The 21,239-nt window shown below is 38.1% G+C and overlaps 2 protein-coding genes, 1 non-coding gene and 1 pseudogene across 6 annotated transcripts; 2 read left to right on the top strand and 2 right to left on the bottom strand.

The window, feature by feature from the left end:
• The window catches only part of LOC126795674 (uncharacterized), a 157,843-nt pseudogene that overhangs the window by 134,841 nt on the left and 1,763 nt on the right, over positions 1–21,239 (top strand).
• On the bottom strand, positions 408–1,927 carry LOC126793975 (cx9C motif-containing protein 4, mitochondrial). Of its 2 annotated transcripts, XM_050520617.1 has the most exons (3): positions 1,762–1,927; positions 1,486–1,611; positions 408–1,195 (listed from the first exon to the last, which is right to left on the bottom strand). In XM_050520617.1, the coding sequence occupies exons 1-2, from the start codon at positions 1,878–1,880 to the stop codon at positions 1,509–1,511; spliced, it is 222 nt and encodes a 73-aa protein (XP_050376574.1). In that variant the 5' UTR covers positions 1,881–1,927; the 3' UTR covers positions 408–1,195; positions 1,486–1,508. The 2 variants fall into 2 exon arrangements, with proteins under 2 accessions (XP_050376574.1, XP_050376572.1); XM_050520615.1 differs by having other exon boundaries at positions 408–1,611.
• Positions 4,967–11,264, top strand: LOC126793972 (protein EI24 homolog). 3 transcript variants are annotated; one of them, XM_050520609.1, is made up of 12 exons: positions 4,967–5,140; positions 5,214–5,279; positions 5,477–5,627; positions 6,221–6,273; positions 6,629–6,763; positions 6,881–6,944; positions 7,069–7,133; positions 7,245–7,327; positions 7,734–7,810; positions 7,900–8,015; positions 10,720–10,790; positions 10,935–11,264. In XM_050520609.1, the coding sequence occupies exons 1-11, from the start codon at positions 5,016–5,018 to the stop codon at positions 10,769–10,771; spliced, it is 987 nt and encodes a 328-aa protein (XP_050376566.1). In that variant the 5' UTR covers positions 4,967–5,015; the 3' UTR covers positions 10,772–10,790; positions 10,935–11,264. The 3 variants fall into 3 exon arrangements, with proteins under 3 accessions (XP_050376566.1, XP_050376565.1, XP_050376563.1); XM_050520608.1 differs by having other exon boundaries at positions 7,069–7,154; positions 10,720–10,818; XM_050520606.1 differs by having other exon boundaries at positions 7,069–7,154; positions 10,935–11,262.
• LOC126796557 (small nucleolar RNA R71) lies at positions 16,815–16,921 on the bottom strand. Its single transcript, XR_007672398.1, has one exon. It is a non-coding gene; the product is annotated as a small nucleolar RNA R71 (small nucleolar RNA).

Below are 21,239 nucleotides of genomic sequence, written 5' to 3'. Positions count from 1 at the left end.
CCGCAATAGTTGTTTTTTTTTTCTGATAACTAATAACAAGACCAGTACCACCGTTAGATTTACATTGAGAACAAAACAACTCAACTTGTCACCATTAGATGTAAAGCCAATGGTGGTTGAGCATGAAACTCTTGGTTAGTGACCAGGTGAACATGGCGGATAATGATCCTTTTGTTTTTGTTTTCTTTCTGTTTTAGAATGGACACAAATGACTATTTTATAGTGAAAGATATTTGTGTTACCCCCCATCAAGTAAAGAGAAACTTATATGTGATCTCAAGATTAATGTTGGGACTTGGGAAGTAGGGAGGGAACAGTGCGAAGGCTAGCTTGTGATTGACATACTGTAGTATGAAAGCATCACGGTTTCTATGATGCTGAATGAACGCTTTTGAGAGAGATGGGTATAAGATGCCAACAAGGGAATGCATTTCTTTTTGGGTCAATAAAAGCAAATCCATTGAAAGGGCCAGAAGGCTAACCAACAACAGCCAAACAAAGAGAGCGAAAGCAACAAGAACTGATGAAGAAGAAAAGGAACAGACATAGAGCTAACCGGACTACTGAAGAACCAAAAAAGCACTTCATGGAGGCCGGTGCCCATTACTTCTCAGAACTTCAAGGAGGGAGTTCGGAGGCCGATTTGCCCAATCCGAGGAACTCACCCTCACCATTGCAAGCTTGGCTCGGCAGCAGCTGCATAGTTAGCATCTTGTGGGATCAAACAAAGACATCATAGCACCATTTCTGTTCAAGGTTGGAACAATTTTCCAACTTGATGTACAAGAGTACACAATTGGCTAGAACACTTCCTAAGGGTCGCCTCCACAATAATCTTCCTTAGATGCAGAAGTGCTGCAAGTTGAGTTTCTTTCAGAGCTGCGTCAAATTCAGCCTCAAATGCTGAGTTATTAACACCAAGAACACTTGAACCTGCTAAGATAAAACCCTTGATGTTCCGAGCAGTGATTCCAACTCCACTGTGCTCACACTCCTTCCAAGCCGCAACTGTATTCACGTCCACAAAACCATGAGGTAGGGGAGTCCATAGCTTGAACTAGAACCAGCAGCTCCGCCAACCCTCACAGCCATCTCCACAGCACCACCCTCTTCCACCAACCTCACCTCTGCCACCACAGTAGAATCAGAACCCAACACAGCAGACAAATTTCCTTTGCCTCAAACTTATCCTCTCCTGTAGAATCCAGTTCCGGATTGCGAAAGGTGGAAAACAATAGTGAAATTGGTGTTCACAAGAATGGCATTCAAGTTCCACAATTAGATGTATTAGTACTTATCTAAATTACACAACAAATCAAAAGGGTTAAACTTTTTCAATCCCAATATCATAACTTTTGTAGCATCACCTCTTGACCAGAAATATCCATCCTCTCTGTTCCATCTACCACATCATGTATACAATGAAGTCTCACCGAATTTAAAACAGAAAGAGCCGTGCAAATGTTTAGGTAATGTTGAGTTTACCACTAAGTCAATCGCCATTTCATTTAGGGTTTCTGGTTGAGAAGGCCAGAGAGAGAAGCACAGTGTGTGGAGTTGTAATTACATTTTTCGCAGCAAGACTGCAGCATCTCAATAACTTTAAGGCAACTGAAGATAATTAAAACCAGAAAATCAAATCAGAAACGAGAGCCAATTTCATGGGTTTGATAAACACAACGAATTGCAATCCAAGTTCCAAAACCCAAATCCTATAAATAAAAAACTTGACGCCAAGTTTGCCCGAAACGCATTACTTACTTGCGTGAGTTGAATTCGTTCTTGGAGAGACATGATTGAATTAAGCAGGATTCTTTCTTGCACGGCTCTATCTCCGTCGTCGTCGTCGCCACCTTCTCTTTGCTCTGCTGCGTGCCCATCTCGATTCCCTTGTTCTTCTTTTTCTTTAAACAAAGAAAACTCTCGATTCCTTCTTATATCTTCCTTCTTGTTTATTTATGTTGCGTTTGTACAGAGAAACATATTTATGTGTGTCAGGAGAGCGGAAAAGAAGGAAAAATTTAATTAAATTCTAAAAATTTAATATTCTTTTTTCTGTTTCAGTTGAAATTTCAATGAAAATTTAAATTTTATTAGAAAAGATAAAGGAAATTTGAAACATGTTTTTCCCGTTTATTGTCCATGAAAAAGATGTGTCATTCTTCAATTCTCAATCTTTTCTATACAATTCTAACCATTTTTTAAAATTTAAGGAATAACATCCACACAAAAGAATTATCAATTTTTAGAATTTTATATTCCTAAAAATATGATTTTCATGAAAATAAGATTTCTATCAAAATAAGATTACTTCATCCAAACAAGCTTATTTAATTATAAAAATTCTTATATACAGTAACACGACGTGTGTATAATACACGATGCAATCATTAGGATTAAAAATAATTCATATTCAAAAAAATAAATTCACATTTAAGGTCTATGCATTTATATGATTTCCTCTAATTTAATATCGTTCAAATGATATGTAAAGATGCACACCGTGCACCGAAGATACTCTAATTCAATTAGAACGTGTTTACTTACGAGTAAATGGAATGATTTCCTGCTAAATCATTTTGTTTCCCCTTTAAAAATGCATTTACCAAGCTAGAGGAATGGAAATGCCGTGGGTCCCACTAGAAAATCTAACAATCAATCCTCTAATATGATTTATGAGGGGGGGTGCTATGTATTTATTTCGAACAAAGGTTGAATCAAAGTTTTATCTCTGAAATATCATCATAATTTATTGATAATTTTAAAAACCTATTTAAAAACTTAACATGAAGACCCATCATATAGGTAAGGACATTTCATAATTTACCTTTTTATGATTTTCCATTCCTTCATGTTAGTAAACATATGAATATTAATAAATTCCCAGATTAATTCTGATTCTAAATAACAAGTAAACAAAGGATATGAATGACTCCTCCTCTCTCCATTCCTCCTCAATCCTATTTTTTCATTCTCAATTCCATTAGGAGATTAAGTTTGTCAAAATTTGCATTAGTAATTTTATGTCACATGTCAATTCAAAATTTGACAAAACCAAAAAACAGTGTGATCCACACCCTCAAATTTATTTATTTATTTATTATTATTTTTGGACAAATTATAAAATAGTATAATTTCCCATCATAAATTAGAAAAATATCACAACTTATTTTCTAATTATAAAAATGTCATCTAAATTAAATAGAAATTAGAAAATAGTCAATAAACTTTAAATAAAATTATAAACTAGTTACTTTTAAAATATTTTCTTAACAATTTTACCTTTTTTTCTTCATCTTCATCATTATCATCATCTTCTTTTTCATTCTTTTTTATTTCGGCCATAACTTTGCCGTTCGACGATGAATTTGAGAGTGGTTGATATCGTTAGAAATATCTCTCTCCCCTATTTCATTTGATACCCTACCCACTCCAAACCAACCACCGTACAAGGCGCATCAACCATCACAAGGGGCTACCGCCGTCGATGCAGTGCTCTAAGCAATTCCGGCAAAATCAGAGCTTAAGGTTCTCTAATTCTAGTTATTATTTTCATTCTAAGCATACTCATACCAATCTCCTTTGAATTTTAACATCATTTCACATATTTTGACATTTTCTCTTGGCATGTTACACCCGCTGTTACACCCACTGTCACACTACCTCCCACACCCGCTGTCACACCCGCTGTCACACTACCTCCCACACCCGCTGTCACATCTACTGTCACACCCGCTGTCACACTACCTGTCACACCCGTTGTCATACCTACTGTCACACTACATGTCACACTCGCTGTCACACTACCTGTCACACCCGTTGTCACACTACCTATCACACTAACTATCATACTACTTGTCACACCCGCTGTCACACTGTTTTATGTGACTATGTTATGACAAGAAGAAGAAGAAGAAGAATGACTAGAAATAATGAACTTTTATTTATTTTTATGTGATCTTGAACTTCTCAAATCAACTTATATGATCCAAATATCAACATTAATGCGTTGTCACACCCCCAACCACACTACCTATCACACTACATGTCACACTAATTTTGTTCTATGATGTATAGTGTGACAGATAGTGTGACGGCTAATGTGATAGGTAGATAGATGACACAATACCCAATCAGAAATACAAGAGCTCTTGCACGGTGGCATATTCTCTTTTTGAAAAAAAAACTGTAGAATTTGCAATGGGACAACTAGAAAAGTACTTCGAGCACCCACAACTTCACCATCACCTCCAATCTACTATCGGCAACCCTGCATCAACGGCCATGGTCCCAAGCTCTCCTCAACGCCGACTCTCCTCAGTTCCTATACCCGTGACCATGATTGAGCTAGAATCTACTGGGCGCATATCTGATTGGTGCTTGACGGAGTTTAAGAACGGCAAGTTTGATGACGTCCTCCCAACGACGATCTAACAGGCGGAACATAGGAGTTGTAGAACAACAAGGACGTCCTTGAATTTGGGGGCAGCAACGTGGATCTCACCGCAGAGATTTTGATGAAGAATAGCTTGAACGAAGCTTCAAGGTCGTCGATCTCAGATTCGGGCTCAATAAGGAAACAATAGTGATCGGTGAAGGACCTCCCTGCTTCGCTCGAGGTCGGCTTCGGTGGCTCAGGTTTCACTAGTCGGGAAGGCGGGCTCTTGGCGCTGTTGGTGGTGCTGCAGAACAACCGATTTGGGATTCTGGGATAATTTTTTTTTTTGAGAATAGCACTCGTGTAAATATTGCTAAATTGGTGGGCAACAGTTTAAAGGTTTTAAAAAACTGATTGTTTTTTCTAATTTTACAATATTTATTAACTATTTTCTAATTTCACCTGTCAAAATTGACTTATTTTAAAAGAAGTCATTTTTTGAAAGGATTTATTTATTATTTATATTACGGGAAAGAAAAAATGATTTATCTTCTGCTCAACTTGTTCTCGTAGACTGACTCTGTAAATAATAATAGGAGAAAATAGATAGAATAGAAATTAGATTCGTCGACGGAGAATGGAAGGTGGTGGTGGTGGCGGCGGCGGTGGTCTGAGTGCAAATTTGAAGGCAGCAGCGGTGCTTTGGGTGGAGGGATTCAGACAAGCCTGTTGCCTTCACCGTGTGCTCATTCTCTGCCGCAGGTGTGCTTGCTTGCTTGATTGATTCATGTTTTGGATTAGTGATTGATCATCCATCTGAATTTTTTATTCACAGGTCCAGAAAGCTTCTGATACGCACAGGACAGTGTTTTCTATTGAACGGTTTCATATTCTTAGGAAGGTAATTTTTTGATTGTCTTTAGGTTTTTAGAATTCCAGTAGAGGCTTCTAGACACCATTAGAGTTCCCAAGGCAAAATGAGAACTGAAGATTTCCTTTACTTACTTTCAGCTCTGTCAAGTCTTTTGTATACCATTACATAGATGTTTTTTTTTCAGACTTTTTCGTATTTATATGTCACTAATGGTTTCTGTACAGTATCATTGTCCTTTACTCGTTCCTCATCCCAGCTCTATACTGGATATTGCCCGACATATGTCCGCAATTTACACCTCGAGGCGTCTGCTCATTTACTGGCATTTTGAAATTTTATTCCTACTTACGTCATGGACTCATACACCTCTTTTATGTAAGTATTCACTTTTCATCTTGTTCAAATTCTGCAGTCAGTCGCATCTTGTTCAACTTGTTTCTGTTCTTTTTTCTTAGGTAGTTTAGTTCTCTCCACTTCCTTCCAACGATCATGTATGACTATTGCTCTTATGAACTCATTAAATAAATGACAGAGATTATTGTTGATGTCGGATATAGTTGATATCTTTCACAGAGAATTAATGGCAAGTTGGCGCTATCGGAATATTGAAATAACCAACATATACTGGATGACATAGATTTGGGATAATGTAACTTTCAATTTTTTTTTTTTGCTTCTGGTGCGATGTGAAAATATTCAGCTGTGATTAAATCAGTTTCATGCTTGGTAAACATTACCTCTGAAAGCTAGTGTGATTGACCTATAACTTTTTTTGAATGTTGTTTTTTACAAATTTATTAAAGACTATTAAACTTTCTGTTTAATTTTTTTCCCCTAAAGATGCAAAGCAATAATGCTGTGATATTTTTTTTTGTCTGCTGCCCTTGGCCAGATTTTAAGATAATATGGATACTTTTATTATTTCCCTGGAATTTATTGAAAAGTTTCTCGTTTCTTTTCATTTGTAGGTAACTTGGTTATATCCATTATATGTATTCAGCATTATCCTGAGCAACATCTGGTACTTTACCTAGCTACTTTCTTCCCATTTTCTTAAACACTATATTATGTAGTTGTTCTGCATTGTTCCAGAGATATTAACTTGGCCTTAAAACAGAACACTTCAAACGAAATCCTCTAAGAACTATGCTCCAGAATTTTCATATTCTGGATGTTCATTTACCCAATTAGCTGTTACATAATGCTATAATGCTTGTATGTATGTAGCTTATTATACTGTAATATACTAGGTTTTCATATTTGCATTGTAGCATATGTATTGATTTGTTAGTCTGCTGCAACTTTATCTATCCATGTTCAACTGTCACAATTTATCTTTATTTATACATCAAGACGTACGATTGTTTTCACTGAAGGTACAATGATATTGCCAAGTATGGGTTTTCTGCAATGGGGAATCCTGTGATTAACGAATTGGATCCCGTACGACAGAGTGATGCATCAACCATAAAAAATTACCCTGGCCTTGCACAACCAACTGACCTAGGATGGTAATAAACTTAGTTCGGGGTTGATGTTCCATAAGTCTCATTTTGTGGCAAATAAATTCTTCCTGAATGGAAAGTTATGTTTCATGTGAACTGTATATTCCTCTGTTCAATCTGCAGGGTCTTGATTGGAATAGGAGAGCAGGTTTATTCAGTGCTTCTTTTGAGCTGTTTCTTCTTGGAGGTGATATTTATCTTTAAAGCAATATTACGTGCTTGCATTTGAATAAACATGGTCCTTTTTTTTTTGGACAACAGTACATTGCTCATCTCAGTTTTGAATAACGACTTGTTGATGGCTGGTGCAGGTATATGTGACAGGATTTATACCATATGTGGGCAAGGCATTAAATTTTCTGCTTTTTTCTTGGATGTATGCCTACTACTGTTTTGAGTATGTGGAACGTTTAACTTTCATAATTAATGCGTTCCAATTGCTAACTTCCTATATGCATGTGCTCTAAGTATTCCTTTGAACTTTTAGGTACAAATGGAATTTCTCTGGAATCAGCCTGGACAAAAGGCTAAACCTCTTTGAATCTAACTGGGCATTTTTTGCTGGTTTTGGTAACTACCTTTCTGTATTTCATTGATTTTCCTGTTGAAGTCTTATTGATGTAAAATGTTTTTGACTATGTTTATTTCAGTAGTATTTCCATCCAGCATGTAGCCAATACCACTTGGAGATGATGCTGGTCTGGCTTTTCTTAGGATTTTTCTTCTGCCTTTCCTCTTGACCTCTGATCATCCACTCTTAATTAGTAAATGCCAGCCTCCTTAGTCAAATTGCCTTAGTTATTTAGAAATCAGAATGTGGTTAAGCTGTATTCTGTGGTCTATTTTTGTAGTATTTTAAAGGACGAGATAGATGGAAATGGAGTACTCATGTGATATGATTCAAGTACTTCTCATATCACCTAACTTCAGTGTTACATGTTTTGAGGTATTCATATCATCTTCAATAATTCTGCAGGAAGCCCATGTGTTCTACCGCTTTTCTTTTTCTCACCTCTTGTGAGCTACGGGTGTATGGCTATACTCTTTCCGTTGGTATGTTCAACTGCTTTAGTTTTATTTGGTATTATTTAGCTTGTACCTACAAGCTTCTTTGAATCTATGCTAATGGTAGCTTTTTTCAGTTCGTTTTGGCAGCTACAGGTTCAGAAGCTGAACAACTTATTTCATCTCAAAGAACAAGATGGGGAGATGCATGTTTCGAACGGCTTCAAATATTCAAGTTCGCAGATACTTTGTCGTAAGCCGTGCTCATTACTTTTGATCTCTGTGTTGATGATTTATACTTTTATATTGGTAATTGCTTTATTCTATTTAGGGAGGGAGGGGTGGGTTGTACGCAGGACACATTTTACTTCATTTGCATAGGTGTACAAACTTAAACAGTATCGTGAACATACATGATAAAAATCTGACATGCTGCAGAGGGTAGGAGGTTGGCCTTTGCAGACTTTTGTTTTGTTCAACATTCAACTGGTCTGTGAAAAGACACCCAAAACATTTTTGCCAACATAAATTTAAGCAAAAAAAAAAAAAATTAAGCATCCAAGTCTTTTAAAAGAAACAAAGGAAACATATTTTAATGATGGAGCTTCTGGAATGCAAATTTCATGAAGGCGTTACCTTTCTGTCGAGTCAATACACCTTGCTGAATTTTTTTTTCATTATTTTTTGTGCGCGCTCTTGGAGAACCATGATGTAAATCACCAATAAAATAACCTATATCTTCCTTCCTTGATCAGTTCTGATAGCAAGAAATCCCTGTGCTAGGTTAATTCCACCTACAAATAAGGCAACAAATGTATGGCATTTGGTCTCCAATGATGTAAGTGGAGAGGAAGCTGAACATCTTTTGGAGAGGGTTAACTTTTCTGAGCCCTTAATTCATGATGGAATGGCCTAGTTAGTTCTGCTATTTTTATTCTCTTAGAATGCATCAATGACTCCCCCCCCTCTTTTGAATAAATGTTTTTTTTCTTGTCAAATCTAGGTCATTACCGTTTTCCAGCTAACGCGTCCACATGTTATAATTCATTTCCTTCTATTGATCATACAGTTGATAAAGTTTTATCCTTTTTGTTTAAAAGAGAATGGACAAGGGATCCACAGAAGATTAGAACTACAACATGAAACCCAAGATACCTAGAGCCACTGCTTTCCCACATAACAGAACTGAAGAAACATTAGGCCTTTCTGTTTCGTTCCATCCATAGGACCCAGAAGGCAAGAATAGAGAACCAAAAGCAAACTGAAAGATTATCTACCCTAAACCCTAAACTCCATTCTGGATTTTCTATCTTTCCTTTACAGCTCTTCCCTTTTGAGTTGTTCATTGTCAATATGAGAGATTTAGTATGAACCACTCTCATTCCTATCATTTAGATACAAAATCTCAAAAGACAATTACCCACCTTACGAGATGGAGAGGGAGAATAGCTATTCCTTTTGGTCACAATCTTTAAACATCTTTCCTTTACAGCTCTTCCCTTTTGAGTTGTTCATTGTCAATATGAGAGATTTAGTATGAACCACTCTCATTCCTATCATTTAGATACAAAATCTCAAAAGACAATTACCCACCTTACGAGATGGAGAGGGAGAATAGCTATTCCTTTTGGTCACAATCTTTAAACTAAATTCTCATATAATAAAAAAATCTGCACAGTTCGTTTCCAACAGAATCTCTAAGCCTCAGAGAGCCACATATGTGTAAACTCAGAATTTTATCTCGTATTTTCCTTGTATTTAACTTTTTTTGTAGTATAGGTTCAGGGTTTAAGCACTCCTCACTATTCGTATTACTATTTTTCCTGATACATAGAGCTAGTTTAAAACTAGCTCTATGTATATATATATGGGTCAGGTTCAAGGGTTACATTATTATACACAATTTTTTACACTTCTTTATAGCCTTTGGATTTAGTTAAATTCAACAGTCTTGATTAACTTTCCTCATGATGTGGAAAATGGCATGGATATTCATTTGGTTCAAAATTCAAATTTATGTCAAAATCAAATGTAAAAAAAATAAAAATCAGAAATCGTTTTCAAAACAAACAAAAAGTCAGAACAAAAACTTCAAAAAGAACTCAGAACTTTATCATCTTCTTTGAGCAGAAAGGAGAAAAGCTACTCCCTAAGTAGATATCAATTACGAGATTCTCAAGAGAACATGCTATTGTAAGCTTATTCAAATGATGGTGGAATACTGGTCCCAAGGAGATTACCTCTTCTTATAATTATACTATCATCACACAATCAAAATTACGCCAAACAAGAATATATTCTGGGATCAACACCAGCAGTCCAACATCACATATGAACCCCTGGCCTAGATATATTAACCCTAACTGAAATTTTTCAACCATCAAATTCAAGCCTCAGTCCTTTAATTAATCAGTTCAGCATTTCCCTCATCTTCAATTCTCTCATAAAACTTTTAACTTTTAAATTCCACCCAAATCCAAATCTTCGCCAACCGCACATGTTTTTCTTTTTCCTTTTTCTCAAGAACACAACTCATGTTCTTGTCATTAAAATTTTATTTTAGTTATGTTTTTGTAAAAGTTAGTTTTTTATAAATTAAAATTAATTCCACATCATATTCACATCTTGATGAAAGTTAATTCCACATCCTTTTCACATCTTAAGAAAAGTTAATCAAGACCATTGAATTTAACTTTATCAAAGGATTTAAAAGAAGTGTAAAAAAATTGTGTATAACAATGTGTGTCTTGAATCGGACCCTATATATATATATATTTTTTTGAGAATATATACGTATATATTTTGAGAATATAGAGCTAGTTATATTTGGTAACATATAAGATCCAAGAACGACCTTTTTTTAACTTCTATTTGTGTAATAGAAATTTGACATGTGTAATTGTCTATGTAATCTCATATATTTATGTACATTTATTGCTCCCATTGATCTCTCATAGGATGAGCTTGTTGTCGCTAATTCCGTTACAATCAAAGAGACATCGGCAATAACAGAAGTATATGGGAGAAGGTACTTCATTGCATGAACAATCCTAAATGTAATTCCAAAAATGTACTATATTGATAATGCTTTGCAATTTTATCAAATGTTATTGTCCTTTGTAGTCATGTTGTTTTGGAGGGCATAATTGTGATGTTTTGTTTGTTTTAACAGGACAAATTCCGCCAATCTGTTCATTAAGCAAGTAAAGCATGGTCTGAAGTTAACGTATGGGTACATGCAAAGTAGGTATGACCAAAGCTACATACATCAACAATATTCCTAGACAACAATTTGAGTGGTTATGTGAAATTTAAAACTAACAGAAATGTACGGATATTACATTGTATCAGGCTTGTATTGACATAAGCTAACAGAGTTGTCCGACTGTTTCCTTTTAGTATTTGGTTGTTCCATTTAGTTATCATAAGTTAAGGGGAAATTTCAAGGGGAAATGACAATTTGAACAAAAACACCCTAAACTTGCCTTTTCCAAATTTTTGTGCCCATTCAATCATTCAATGTTTGCACTTAAAAATACTTTACTGTCCTCCTTTCTTAATCAGCACTCTCTATCTCTCTCCTATTCTCAGATTTTTTTGATACGCCCCAAAATTTTTACTCTTCCTCACGATTTTGCTTGTACCTTTTATTGGGAGTCGTATTAAGTGTAGCGACTTTAAAGTTAACTTTTCGATGCGTAAGTTTTTTGGGAAAACTTCCTTCACGAAAGTTGTTGAGCTCGTCGATATGAGTTCGTACACACGCCGCATGCTCAATTAGAGATCATATGTGAAAGTTATGAATCAAAAAAGGTATTTGTGCATTTTTGGAAAATAGTATAAATATGGGGTTTAAAGAGAGAAAAAGAGAGAACAATTAGGAATTTTCGAGTTGGGCACGGTTCACAGGAAAATCCAGTTTTTCTTCTCCAGCGTCGATCTCCGTCGTCCAACCACCAATTCGGCCGCCACCGGTCCCATTCGATGCGCCTCTTCATTCCCTTTCAATTGGACTATGACACACACGCCAACAACGATCACACATGGCGCTGCAACGCCTACAACCACTCCCCTCGCTTCGGTGACCCCCAAGCTCGGGACTACTCCTTTCCCACCAAATCCTTCCCTCTGGACTCGATTTTGAGCTCTTTGAAGGTTGAATCGACCTATAAATTTAGGATCCATAATTCACCCCATCGTCGGTGTCTAGACTATTTTTTAGCGACCTCTCGGCCGAATTGGCTCTCGCTGCAAGTATGAAACTTGTTCATTTTGATGTGATTTATAACTTTCATGTTAGAGTCGATTTGATTCGGAGGTGGTGGTGCGTGGGGCCCACGCGCAACCACTGTGGCGGCGCGTAGGGCAATGCATGTGGCAGTTTCTAGAGCGATGGGTTGTTCCACTAAGTAGTTTATGTCGATACGAGTCCAACAATATATAATTTGTCGATTTTGGTTTTCGTATGAGTTTGTTATTCTCAATCATTATTTGGTAGCAGTATTGTGTTATTGTCGTGAGGATTATGTTCACTAAATGTTGGTTTCTTTGTGATTGTATTGATTGATGATGGATATGATGTTGAAAACGTGTGTCGATTTTAGGGTTATAGTTGCGTACTTGTGGTAGGGTTGTGATATTAGTTGACTGGAGCGATATGTTGGTTATTTGCTTGTTTTCCATTAAGTCCTATCAACTCGATCATTCAAATAGAATCAACGAGGTATAGACAAACCCTATCAACTCGGTCATTCCATTAGAATCCATGAGGCATAGGCAAAATATATATATATGTAGAAATCAGACTTCCAAATTCTTATGATATGATGTTTGTGATGCCATACATTGAGATGTTATTTTGACTAGCAGGGCTAGTCCATTTGCTAGAATCAGAAGAGAGGGGATGTACCGGCAGTTCGTAATAGTTGTTATTGTCCGGACACTAGTAGAGAGGGGATGAACTGGTGTTCTGTTGAGATCATATAAAGCTAGAAGATAGGGGATGAACTAGCTAATAGCGATGTGGTGGGACACTATAATAGAGGGGATGAACTAGTAGTCTCAAAAGATTATGAAGAACTAGTTAGGTCTCATCATTTAGCCCGTGGATCCGAAAAGGCCGCAGAAGCCCGCAAGTCTGATGAGCTTTTACCCGGCCCGGCACACGAGAAAGCGCACCAAAGCCCGCTTCCGTGAGTAGAGGGCCATGCTTAGATTAGAGGTGTGAAACCCGGCCCGGCCCGCCAAAAGTCCGCAAGGCCCGGCCGGTAAAATCCCGCTAAATAATAAAATATTATACATACATATTTTCTTAGCTTTAGAATAAAACTATCACATTATGAAGCAACTATGATAGGGGCACAAAGTGTGACGTTCTTAATATGTTTATGCCCCATTCTTACTCTCTGTTACCTTATATTTAGTATGTTTTAATTTCTTTTGTATGAACAAGTGTCTAGGTAGAGCTTATATCGATTATGAGTGAATTGATGATGAAATCGTGCTCAGTGTTGAGAATCCTTGTTGAGATATGATTCATTGTTCGAGTATGATTCATCATTTCCTATTTCTTTGTTTCTAACGTACTTATTCTTAATAGAAAAGACAAATTCATGTTGGAGAAGGAAAGCAATCCTAGTTGCGCAAGGAAAGAGGAGAGACTGAAAATCAATTTCCTAGTAGGATAAGGAGAAGCCGTGCGACATTGATGGTTTCCTATTGGCAGTTGCATTTCAAAACCAAGTTGGAGATGGATTTTCAAGGTGTATATGAAGATATTTTCGTGCATATAAATCAGAATTATCAAGGAGAATAAGATATGTACTTAGAAGCCCAATCCATACGAGAATCAGAAAGCTGTCAACATTCGTAGTCCAACTTTGACGGGCTCCCCTGGACAGCTCAGATCGAATTCGAAGACGTTGCTTATATGGATGGAAAGCGCTACAAGTCTATTTTATGCAGGATTTGGAATTGAATCAATATCTTATTCCTACATGGATATATGACCAAATCATTACTCGGAGGTCCAGTGGACTCGGTAGAATTATCTCAGCCATTGATTTTCTTTTGATCCAAAGGCTGTGAGGGAAAGTTGGGGCCTTCTTTTTTCTATATATAGAGGCACAATCTATATCTGAATTGCCATAAATTATTGCACCAAAGAAAGTAAAAAAAGGCTACAACAAATGAATGAGAATAGGTAAGAAAATCAAAGAAGTCATGCAGCAAATAAATAAGAAGAGGTGAGAAAATTAAAGAAGGCGGCAACAAATGAATGAAGGAAAATCAAAGAAGGTTGTAGCCAATGAGATACGAGAGAGAGAGAGAGAGCTGCCTTTCTAATTCAAATGAGGAATCTCGTGCAAAACAAATCAGCATTATATGCAAATAATGTCCAATCCTTATAAGAATCAGAATTCTGCCAGTGCACGTCATCCATCTTTATGGACTCCCTTGGACAGCTCACGATGATTCAGACAACATATGATATATGGATGAAAAGCTACGGAAGTCTATTTTCTAATGCAATTGGAATCACCGCAATAGCTATTTTCTAGCGAGAGTTATGGCGACAACAAGGCACAAAGGTCAGCTCTGCTGAATTGAGAAAATCTAGGAAACCTAAACCAATATGGTTTCAACTTTGTGGACTTTGTGGCTGGCCTCCCTATGGGTTTTCCTCTATATATAGCACCTCATTACCACAGAAAAAAATCATCAACTTTTCTCACAAGACTAGCCAAAGCTCTGCCTTAAACACTACTCATCATCCTCTAAGCCTTAAACACAATCTTCATTTCATTACATTCGATCCAAAGCGCTACGCCTAGGATTGCCATTCAAGTTGAAGCCGAGCTACCTTGTTTTGATACTGCTAAGGAGATTTCCAAAGTGTAACTCGTTACTTCTTCAATTATGTTTTCGGTTTGGATTCGTTGTGTGATGTTGTGTTTCTATTTTTGTTAAAGTTATTTTGATTCTTGTCTATGAGATATTTGTAACTTTCGAATAACATGGTGAATTAAGGTTATCGATTTTTATTCAATGATTTTAGGTTTTACGCCGTGAGTTTCTGTTTATTTACTTAAAGAATTTTTGGTGTGTTCTTACTTATGTGTGTGTGATTGATACCCAAAAGTTGACGTTGAATGTTTAATTATCCAAAGTTATAAACGATTTCGATACTTGGAAGTTGATTAATTGTTTGTTCTTTGTCACCTTCACCGATTTTCGCCTAGGTTCAGTTAGACTTGTGCCTTTAAATATTTTAATTTCTTTATGTGACTGGGGTTGCATGATGGGTTAGTATGTTAGATTTGAAATGAGGTTGGTGCTGAGTTCGAATGTGTTAAAGTATGAGGAACTTAACTGCATAACCGATTCAAGGATGTATAATGAACCTTACGGCATGAACTTAAAACGAGAGTAGATTTTGTTTCCTTTGTTCTTATGTTATTTGTTTGGTGATTGCTTATGTGTTAGTTGGTTGATTACATGTATATATTAGTTTAGGATTTATTTTTCTGTTCTTGATCCGATCCTATATCAAATCTTTATATCTCTTATGAATTCATTGTTAAATGTTTGTGATTCTTTACCCTGGATGGATCCCTGGTTTGTAAACAGTAACCTCTTGCTTTATACTTCTAATGATGCCTACATGGTTACTATTGATGTCGAGTAATCGAACCAATCAAATGGCACCATTGCCGGGGTTCCATAAAGATGGATCCTTATCTTTTAATTTCAAATTAACTGTTCATATTGTAAATTTGTATATGCTTTTCTTGTTTTGTTCTAACATATAGTAATTATTTTTTAGGATTTTTTAATGGTTGAATGAATGATTGTTGTAGGTTGTAAATCGAACGGAATATGTAAAGTCCATTTTGTTAATATTAGCCTCAACCCGTCATGTTTTCTTCCAAAGTTGTTGCATGAGGTTATGGCAGTTTTTATTAACACTTGGAGATTTGTCTAACACCCAACTTTGTTTCCAGCTGAGTAAGGGGCACGCTCTTTCATTACCTTGGTGCATGGGACCAAAATTGGATCTCAGAGAACTATTGACTGACATGCATCTTGGTGATGGAGTCGATAGGGGGATTTCCCTTCGTAGTTCAACAAATGAGTCCTATCATATTCACTATCTCTATATTAGCTATCCGGCCTTCTGAAACAATGATTTAGACTTGTGTCGAGGCATCCATACTTAGGCCACACGTCCTCCTCGGTTTACAACTTAGAATCAATCGATCATTCAATCGTTCGAATGGTAAAATGAACTTATGAATTATATGAACTTTGTAAACGTAAAGAAACAATTCTTTGTAAACATGACAACATAGGCCGTGCCTCTTCCCTAAATGTGCCGTGTATATGACCTAAGGAAGGGCACGTTTGTTGTCTTCATTTGGTATTCTTCAATGCTAACTTTCTAACTTTTGTTCTACAGGAACTATGCATGTCCGCTATATCTAAGAAAACACAAGAGCTCAAAGATCAAATTCAAGAACTTAAAGACTTACAAGATTCTACCTCGAGTGGACTCTTAGATTTCGAAACTTCTCTAAGCATCTCAATCTTAAACTCTTCACCTAGATCAGAAGAAGCGGAGGATCTTTTCTTTCCCTTCATCTTTGACTAGGAGACAGACACAATTGCGGACTGTACTCTAATTCTTGCAGGTGCTCCAATGGCACTCAAGAATCCTTTCATCCCCACCACCCCAGAATCACCTCATGCATTGCTTTCACTCCATCTAATGAAGTCAACTTCTCCATTCCATTTCAATTGCTTGGGCAGCTGCCGAAGTACTCTTGTTCCTTAAGGGAAGACCGTAATGTTCACCTTATGGAGTTCTTGGACATTTGCAAGCTCCAATTGATTCATCATCTGTCTCAAAAAGCTTGAGGTTGCTTTTGTTTCCATTTACTCTTAAGGACGATACTAAGAGTTGGTTGTACTCTCTGCTTGCGGGGATCATCACCACATGGGACGAAATGACTAGGAGGTTCTTGAGCAATTCTTCCCTACTCAAATCACGAAAAGACTAAGGAGGGAGATTCAGAACTTCACTCAAATGGATGGTGATTCGCTCTATGAGACATGGGAGGAATTTCATGAACTACAAAGGAAGTGCCCTCACCATGGTATTTCGTTGGATGACTTGGTGCAATTCTTCTATGAAGGACTCGACACCTCTAACAAGAGTATGGTGGATACAGCATGTGGCTGCACATTCATGAGCAAGACTGGTCAAGAAGCTTATACCTTGATTGATGACTTGCCCGACAACAATCGAAAATTTAGTTTCAAGGAGAAGAGAGGAAGCAAGAGCCGTGGGGTGTATGAAGTTCATACAAGGAATCAAATGACTACTTTAGAAAGAAAGCTTGACGTTCTTGTCAAGGCATTCAATGGTTCGAGCATCAACACTCAAGCGCATGGCATTTGTTCTTTCAAAGATCACACAACTGAGAATTGTCCAAATGGTGCAATGACTGAAGAGGAGTTGAACTTCATGGGGCAACAAATGCCTAGGTATGATCCTTATTCGAACACATACAATCCTGGACTTAGAGAGCATCCCATCTTTCGTTGGAACAACAATACTCAACCGTCCAATGCTCAAGGTCAAAGACCTCATCCTTCAGGTGTGTTTGTGAGGCCTCATGTACCTCAAGGTTCTATGCCCTTTAACTCTAATGTTCATGGTTCAAATAATACATCTGCACCTAACTATGATGAACTTTTGAAGTCCCTTACTCAAGGGCAACATAATTTAAACTCTGCTACTCAAGCTTTAGTTACAAGTCAACAAGCTCATTCTAAAGACATAATCGAGCTTAAGAAGCAGATGAGACAAGTGATCGATTTCATGGGCAAGATCCATGAAGGAGGTAAGTTGCCAAGCCAAAATGAGCCAAATCCCAATGTAAACGCCATGATGACAGGAACTGAAACGATCCTGGATGCTCCATTTCAGCCAACCAAGAAGACCATGCTTCTAAAGATAAAGAGGCCGAGAGTTTCAATGCAAATGACTTAGAGATGGACCTTGCCTCCTCTAAGGCCAATGATGCTGTGCCTCTACCCCAAAGTAATCATGCCGTGCATGACACTGGTAAGGATAATAACTCTAGTGGTTTGGTTTCAACTAATTCTCTTCCTCGTGTCCCCTTCCCCAATAGATTCACAAAGAAGAAGAATGATGACTCTGATCAAGCCATGCTCGACATCTTTAAGAGGGTAGAAGTGAACATGCTTCTCATTGAATGCATTCAATAAATTCCGAAGTACGCTAAGTTTCTGAAGGAGTTGTGCACCAATAAGAGAATGACTCGAGAAAAGGAAGTGGTCACAATGAGTGAGACGGTCTCAGCCGTGCTACAAAGGAAGCTACCACCTAAGCTCAAGGATCCAAGGAGTTTTTCTATCCCTTGTACAATCGGTAACACAACTTTTATAAGATAATGCTAGACTTAGAAGCATCGATCAATGTAATGCCTTACTACATTTATGCTAACTTAGGTCTAGGAGATTTGAAAAAAAAATAGTGTGGTTATCTGATTAGCTGATTGTTCCAACAAAGTCCCTTTGGGCTATGTTGAAGATGTTCTTGTGCAGGTTTCGAGCTTGATATTCCCTGCGGACTTCTATGTCCTTGACATGGAGCCAACTGAAGCAGATAATAAGGATGTCCCTATTCTATTGGGGAGTCCCTTTATGAGGACTGCAAGAACAAAAATTGATGTGTTTAGTGGATCACTCACCTTTGAGTTCGACGGTGAAGTGATTAGCTTCAACATCTTTGAAGCCATGAGGTATCCCCTTTCAGAATTAAGTGATTGTTTTTCAGTTGACATTCTCAACTCCCTTGTAGATAACTATCTAGATACCTTGGCACATGACGAGGACCATTGTCCACAGGGCCGGATTTGCAAGTGATGGCTCCAACGTTTTTGAGTGGGAAGCCAATTATGCTGTGCCATCTTTTGTACTATAGAACGTGGCCTCTCTTGAGGTTTTGTCACGTGAGGTAAGCTATGTCTCTCCTAGTCCAATTCTCTTAACCACTAACAAGAATCTTTCTTCAGTGGTGCAAACCCCAAAGCTTGATCTTAAGGTTCTTCCGAACCACTTGAAGTATGCGTTTTTGGGAGATGAGGATACATTGCCAGTGATCATTTCCTCTGCACTCGACAAGGAGAAAGAGGAGAGGTTGATTGAGGTTTTGAAAAGACATAAGACGACCATAGGATGGACCCTAACCGACATCAAGGGAATCAGCCCTACCATGTCTGTGCACCGAATTTTGCTTGAAGATGGTGCCAAACCAACCAAGGAAGGTCAGAGACGTCTTCACCCACCAATGATGAAAGTTGTAAAGGACGAGATCACGAAGTTGCATGATTGTGGCGTCATCTATCCTATTTCGGATAGTAGGTGGATCTCTCCCATTCAAGTTGTGCCAAAGAAGTCTGGAATCACGGTGGTGAAGAACAAACATAACGAGTTAGTGCCTCATAGAACGGTTGTTACGTCCCGAAGCTTTTACGATTCGTGGCAATAATAGTTTAATCTTTTTCTCGGAACGAGAGTTGTACTACGTGTGACGACTCTCAAAGTTGACTTTTTGTTGCGTAAGTTTTCCGAGAAAACTTGCTTCACGAAAGTCGTAGAGCTCGTCGATACGATTTCGTGGACACGCGACACGCCTAAATTGGAGTTAGTATGAAGAATTTACGAATCAAGATGTATTTAGGGCATTTTTAGAATTTAGTATAAATAAGGGGTAAAAATTAGAAAAAGGGGGATAATTCGAATTTCGGGATTTCGTGCCACTGTTCACCGATTTTCGACCGAATTTTCTCCGGCGCCGTTCTCCGCCGTCCGGCCACCGATCGGGGCGCCACCGGTCCTGTTCGAACCGTCTCGCCGTCCTCCGTCGCTTGGTACCAGCCCCGACGCCTGCCGACCGCCGTGCATGGCGCAGCAACGCTCGAATGATCCAGCCAAAGTAAACGTCTCCGTGCGGCCGTTTTCCGGCGACTCCGGAGCTCGGGGTTACCTTCATTCGACTTGGTTTTCCATTCTGGGCACGAATCGAGTGGAGTTGGGCGACAAATCGAGCTGGATCGCGAAGTGGGTATTCGGTGCACTGTTCCGACCTTCCTCTGTGTTTTCCGGCCACTTCCCGGCCGATCTGGGCTTCGACGCTGTCGTGAAAAAGGTATGGTTTCTCGTGATCTACAACTTTGATGTTGGAGTCGAGTCATTTTGGTGAGGTCGCAGAGGGGTGGCGCGTGCGGCGGCGCGTGGTGACCTTTTTGGGGCAGTAGGGTACCCCTTTATGTAACGAACTCATACACATTTAATCGACGTATTTGGTTGTAGAATGTTGTTAGTAAACTTAATTATCGTATAAAAGATTAATGTGATTGTTGTGTCTTTGGTAGATGATGATTATGATAATGTTGTGTATGTCAGATGTGTGGATGTGTGTGATAGACGAATTAGAATGATTATGGGATTTGCATGATTATGGTTGCATGTGTCGACACCAGGATACAGTTGTGGTGATACGAATCGGTTTACTGGTGAGGTCGGGTCGTTATGATAAATAGTTGAACTACGAATGGCTTGATCCCTCATAGAGGGTACGTAGGCAGCCCAAACAAGGTTTGAGTGCAGCCACAATTATGTTAGATTAGATATCGGTTTACGTTTGCAAGCATCCAATTTTAATGCTAGGTTCTGACTCTGAGGGGACTTCTATTTGGAATTATATTGCATGCATGAATAATTATTAAGGTAATTTGGCGTTATATGAGTTTAATGGTTTTTCTGGATTAATTGTGATGTTATTTAGTTGTCTTGAATATATATATATATATGAGATATATATATTTATAACGCTTGATTTGATTTGATCGGAGATTGGGGATTTTTATTCGGGAACGGGGTTCTCGGGATTTGTATAATTATATTGAGATTTATACGTACGGTTGGGAACCCTACTCGTTCTAATTATTCTTATCCGGTATCCTCTCCTTTAACTAGTTTAAGGGGGTACGATCAACGGATAAGAATGATTTTCTATCTTATTCCGGTATCCTCTCCTTTAATCCTATAAAGGAGGTATGATCAACGGAATCATATTCCATTCTATCCGGTATCCTCTCCTTAGCAAGATCAAAAAGGGGGCATGATCAACGGATATGAATGATATTTATTTTTGTGACTGTTAGCATACTGTTCTACTTTTCCGCCTGGAGGGTGATGCTGTCCGGGGGGCGAGGTTATGTGATATCACTATTCTGCCTGGAGGGCGGGGTTACTTGATAGTACTTTTCCGCCTAAGGGCGATGCCGCCCGGGGGGCGAGGTTATGTGATATCACTATTCCGCCTGGAGGGCGAGGTTACTTGATAGTACTTTTCCGCCTGAGGGCGATGCCGCCCGAGGGGCGA

This window comes from Argentina anserina, chromosome 5, assembly GCF_933775445.1.
Source record: "Argentina anserina chromosome 5, drPotAnse1.1, whole genome shotgun sequence".
NCBI lineage: Eukaryota > Viridiplantae > Streptophyta > Magnoliopsida > Rosales > Rosaceae > Argentina > Argentina anserina.
Note: the sequence above shows the minus strand (reverse complement) of the source record. Positions and strands in the feature narration are given on the sequence as shown.